Source organism: Epinephelus moara, chromosome 21, assembly GCF_006386435.1.
Source record: "Epinephelus moara isolate mb chromosome 21, YSFRI_EMoa_1.0, whole genome shotgun sequence".
Taxonomy (NCBI): Eukaryota; Metazoa; Chordata; class Actinopteri; order Perciformes; family Serranidae; genus Epinephelus; species Epinephelus moara.
This window is the reverse complement of record NC_065526.1, coordinates 329,641-335,381: the sequence shown is the minus strand read 5'-3', so window position 1 is coordinate 335,381 and position 5,741 is coordinate 329,641. Positions and strand designations below refer to the sequence as shown.

The 5,741-nt window shown below is 44.5% G+C and overlaps 1 protein-coding gene across 1 annotated transcript; it reads left to right on the top strand.

Annotated features, from left to right (window-relative positions):
* Window positions 1-364: 364 nt before the first annotated feature.
* LOC126409119 (zinc finger protein 559-like) lies at window positions 365-4,763 on the top strand. Its single transcript, XM_050075056.1, has 5 exons — window positions 365-397; window positions 560-691; window positions 886-1,051; window positions 1,659-1,782; window positions 4,442-4,763. Exons 1-5 carry the CDS (start codon window positions 365-367, stop codon window positions 4,593-4,595), a joined length of 609 nt encoding a protein of 202 aa, XP_049931013.1. The 3' UTR covers window positions 4,596-4,763.
* The last annotated feature ends 978 nt before the right edge of the window (window positions 4,764-5,741 follow it).

The window sequence follows — 5,741 nt, the reverse complement described above, 5'->3', positions numbered from 1 at the left end:
TGTAGGGTGAGAGTCCTGTAGGGTGAGAGTCCTGTAGGGTGAGAGTTCTGTAGGGTGAGAGTCCTGTAGGGTGAGAGTCCTGTAGGGTCAGAGTTCTGTAGGGTCAGAGTTCTGTAGGGTGAGAGTCCTGTAGGGTGAGAGTCCTGTAGGGTCAGAGTTCTGTAGGGTGAGAGTTCTGTAGGGTGAGAGTCCTGTAGGGTCAGAGTCCTGTAGGGTCAGAGTTCTGTAGGGTGAGAGTCCTGTGATCAACCCCCCCCAGGCTCCAGTCCCTCACATTAAGCTGGTTCTCAGTTCTTGAATTGGACATCTCTTTCACTGGATGGTGAAAACATTTAATCACTGCCAGGTTAGGAAACATTTTAGCATGCTCCACGTTGGTGACCAGTGTGACCACAGGGTCAAAGGTTACACTTGTGTCATTGACTTTCAAAATAAAAGGAACTGTTAAAATATTACACAGATACTGCACATTTTTTTAGTGCATTCTTTTACTCTGTGTGTGTGTGTGTGTGTGTGTGTGTGTGTGTGTGTGTGTGTGTGTGTGTGTGTGTGAGGGCAGTCAGAGCAGCAGAGGTCAGACGGGCTCTCTGCAGAACGTCACACAGAAGAAAAAGAAGAAGAGAACGAGAAGAAGCATAGAAGAAGAGAAGGACGCCACAGACACGGACTTCTGTTGCTCTCTGTGCCACAGGTAACTACATCACCCACAATCCATCACTGCACTACTGATCACATGATCACAGGCTTCACACACTGACCAATCACAGGAGAGGACAGGTGGACAGAGCAGCTGAAGGTCACTCAGGCTGCGTCCTGTTAGTGCAGGTATCTGAACACACAGCCGCAGCTCAACCAGGTGTGTTTAAGGTGTGTTACCTGTTACAGGGCTGTGGTTGGTCACTTCTGTCTGTCCACAGGAAGTTCTCCACCAAACTCACACTGAGACGCCACCTGGGAATCCACGGAGGAGACAAACCGTACACCTGTCCTCACTGCTCCTACTGCAGCCGCCTGAAGGCCTCGCTGCTGCAACACCTGAGGACACACACAGGTAACACACACAAACTTGAGGGGACACACACACACACACACACACACACACACACAGCAATTTTTTCACTCTTGCTTGTCAATTACACACAGGTCTGAAAGACACACACATGCACAAACAGGACCTATACATGCACAAAGTGGAGAGATGTCAGAGTGAGGGGGCTGCCTTGGTCAGGCGCCCAGAGCGCTTGGAGGGTTCAGTGCCTTGCTCAAGGGCACCCCGGCAGTGCCCAGGAGATGAACTGGCACCTCTCCAGCCACCAGTCCACGCTCCCAAGTCCCTATGGACACGACTGGGCGGCAGTAGCTCAGTCCATAGGGACTTGGGTTGGGAAACGGAGATCGAGTCACCATCCGGACCAAATATGGAGCGTGGACTGGTGGCTGGAGAGGTGCCAGTTCACCTCCTGGGCACTGCCGGGGTGCCCTTGAGCAAGGCACCAAACCCCCCAACCACTCGGGGTGCCTCACCAACTTCTGTGTTAATGACAGAGTGAAAAAAATGAATTTCCCCTCGGGGGGATTAATAAAGTATATAAAATTTAAAAAAAACACACCTTAGGACACACACCAGTCAGCTGACTATGCACACTGTGTGTTTTCAGGTGAGAAGCCGTACAGGTGTGCTGAGTGTCCGTATGCTTCTATAGATCGCAGCTCTCTGCTCCGACACATCAGGACTCACAGTCAGGAGAAACCCTACAGGTGTCAACTCTGTGACTACAGCAGGTACCTACACACCTGGACACACCTGTATACAGATATAAACTACAGCAGGTAACTACACACCTGTATACAGATATAAACTACAGCAGGAACCTACACACCTGGGCACACCTGTATAGAGATATAAACTACAGCAGGTACCTACACACCTGGACACACCTGTATACAGTTATAAACTACAGCAGGTACCTACACACCTGGACACACCTGTATACAGATATAAACTACAGCAGGTACCAACACACCTGGACACACCTGTATACAGATATAAACTACAGCAGGTACCTACACACCTGGACACACCTGTATACAGATATAAACTACAGCAGGTACCTACACACCTGGACACACCTGTATACAGATATAAACTACAGCAGGTACCTACACACCTGGACACACCTGTATACAGATATAAACTACAGCAGGTACCTACACACCTGGACACACCTGTATACAGATATAAACTACAGCAGGTACCTACACACCTGGACACACCTGTATACAGATATAAACTACAGCAGGTACCTACACACCTGGACACACCTGTATACAGATATAAACTACAGCAGGTACCTACACACCTGGACACACCTGTATACAGATATAAACTACAGCAGGTACCTACACACCTGGACACACCTGTATACAGATATAAACTACAGCAGGTACCTACACACCTGGACACACCTGTATACAGATATAAACTACAGCAGGTACCTACACACCTGGACACACCTGTATACAGATATAAACTACAGCAGGTACCTACACACCTGGACACACCTGTATACAGATATAAACTACAGCAGGTACCTACACACCTGGACACACCTGTATACAGATATAAACTACAGCAGGTACCTACACACCTGGACACACCTGTATACAGATATAAACTACAGCAGGTACCTACACACCTGGACACACCTGTATACAGATATAAACTACAGCAGGTACCTACACACCTGGACACACCTGTATACAGATATAAACTACAGCAGGTACCTACACACCTGGACACACCTGTATACAGATATAAACTACAGCAGGTACCTACACACCTGGACACACCTGTATACAGATATAAACTACAGCAGGTACCTACACACCTGGACACACCTGTATACAGATATAAACTACAGCAGGTACCTACACACCTGGACACACCTGTATACAGATATAAACTACAGCAGGTACCTACACACCTGGACACACCTGTATACAGATATAAACTACAGCAGGTACCTACACACCTGGACACACCTGTATACAGATATAAACTACAGCAGGTACCTACACACCTGGACACACCTGTATACAGATATAAACTACAGCAGGTACCTACACACCTGGACACACCTGTATACAGATATAAACTACAGCAGGTACCTACACACCTGGACACACCTGTATACAGATATAAACTACAGCAGGTACCTACACACCTGGACACACCTGTATACAGATATAAACTACAGCAGGTACCTACACACCTGGACACACCTGTATACAGATATAAACTACAGCAGGTACCTACACACCTGGACACACCTGTATACAGATATAAACTACAGCAGGTACCTACACACCTGGACACACCTGTATACAGATATAAACTACAGCAGGTACCTACACACCTGGACACACCTGTATACAGATATAAACTACAGCAGGTACCTACACACCTGGACACACCTGTATACAGATATAAACTACAGCAGGTACCTACACACCTGGACACACCTGTATACAGATATAAACTACAGCAGGTACCTACACACCTGGACACACCTGTATACAGATATAAACTACAGCAGGTACCTACACACCTGGACACACCTGTATACAGATATAAACTACAGCAGGTACCTACACACCTGGACACACCTGTATACAGATATAAACTACAGCAGGTACCTACACACCTGGACACACCTGTATACAGATATAAACTACAGCAGGTACCTACACACCTGGACACACCTGTATACAGATATAAACTACAGCAGGTACCTACACACCTGGACACACCTGTATACAGATATAAACTACAGCAGGTACCTACACACCTGGACACACCTGTATACAGATATAAACTACAGCAGGTACCTACACACCTGGACACACCTGTATACAGATATAAACTACAGCAGGTACCTACACACCTGGACACACCTGTATACAGATATAAACTACAGCAGGTACCTACACACCTGGACACACCTGTATACAGATATAAACTACAGCAGGTACCTACACACCTGGACACACCTGTATACAGATATAAACTACAGCAGGTACCTACACACCTGTATACAGATATAAACTACAGCAGGTACCTACACACCTGGACACACCTGTATACAGTTATAAACTACAGCAGGTACCTACACACATGTATTCAGATATAAACTACAGCAGGTACCAACACACCTGGACACACCTGTATTCAGATATAAACTACAGCAGGTACCTACACACCTGGACACACCTGTATACAGATATAAACTACAGCAGGTACCTACACACCTGTATACAGATATAAACTACAAGCAGGTACCTACACACCTGTATACAGGTATAAACTACAACAGGTACCTACACACCTGGACACACCTGTATGCAGATATAAACTACTGTTTTTTGTTTTTTCTTTAATCAGTATCCAGAAGAAGAGTTTGGACCTTCACGCTCGCCGTCATCATACTGGTGAGGCGTTTCCATGCCAACAGTGTGATTACTCAAGTCCAGACCGCCAGCTGTTGCTCAGACACATGCGCAGACACCACGCCCCCTCGCAGCACGCTAGGCTTTGACAGCTGATCGGACGCTCTGATTGGACTGTTAGCCATATGACGACTTTGTCCCATTTGATGATGTCACCAGACCTGCTGCTGATGTCACAGACACTCTGAGTTTTTATTGGTTGTTTTTTTTATTTGCTGAACTTTTGAAATTAAACTAAAAAAATCTGGTGAAACACAAACTGCCTTTTGTTTTTATTTCGTTTTCTCCTTTAAATATGTCACTGTGGACTAACATCCTTCATTTTCCCTGAATTAATCTGCCAAATTAAACCATAAATATCTCTTTATCAACCCGCAGCTATCCCTTACTCTACTCATAATTATCCCTTAACCCCCCACTATCCTAAATTTACCATACATTATTCTTTAATCAGCCCATTGTTGTCCCTTTATCTACCAGTAATAACCCCTTAATTTTCCCTTCATCAACACGTAAATATCTCTTAATCACTCAGCAATTATCCCTTTTGTATTCCTTAATCAACCCTCAATTATCCTTAACCTACCCATAATCAACCCGAAATGATCCCTTAATTATCTCATATTCAACCCTTAATTATCCCTTAATCAACCTGTAATCATCCCTTAATTATTCTTTAACCAACTAGTAGTAATCCCTCAGGGTGTCCTCGGGGTCTTTAAAAGTATTAAAAGTTGATAAATAAAATGTCGGAAAATAAAAAGTCTTAATCGCAATTTTATGAAGTATTAAATTTTCTTGGCATTAAAGCTTTGACAAAAAGTATCCATGAATGTATAATTTATTTTCCTCCTTGCGACTATTACAAACAATGATGTGTAGGTAGACACACTCGGACTGCCATTCTGGGGATAAAAATATTCACAAATGAAAAAGCACTTCTGGTTGCTGATAAGTAGTGTTTAACTTTTGATTTAACACTAAAAATTAAAACCCTTGGCACTGCAGCGCAACCAGACAGATGCGCAACTCAGAGCAGCATGTGTCACTGACACCAGATTCAGAGCGCAGCGAACCGGTGGAAAATGTCACCATCAGCATATTATCTTGCATCAATAAAATCTATTTTATCATTATTTTCAGTCACATTGTTGAAAGAATTTAGTCGTCTGTGTTCAAGCAGGATAATAGGTCTCCATTCATTGCACATCGGGCTTTCCATTTCCTTGTCGGAG

What these genes read in the sequence shown, in the direction of transcription:
- LOC126409119 (XM_050075056.1), top strand. Translation starts at nt 365, where the DNA reads ATGCTCCACGTTGGTGACCAGTGTGACCACAGG. An exon ending in GTGACCAGTGTGACCACAGG is followed by an intron (nt 398 to 559) that starts GTCAAAGGTTAC and finishes GTGTGAGGGCAG; the next exon opens with TCAGAGCAGCAGAGGTCAGA. An exon ending in TGTTGCTCTCTGTGCCACAG is followed by an intron (nt 692 to 885) that starts GTAACTACATCA and finishes TACCTGTTACAG; the next exon opens with GGCTGTGGTTGGTCACTTCT.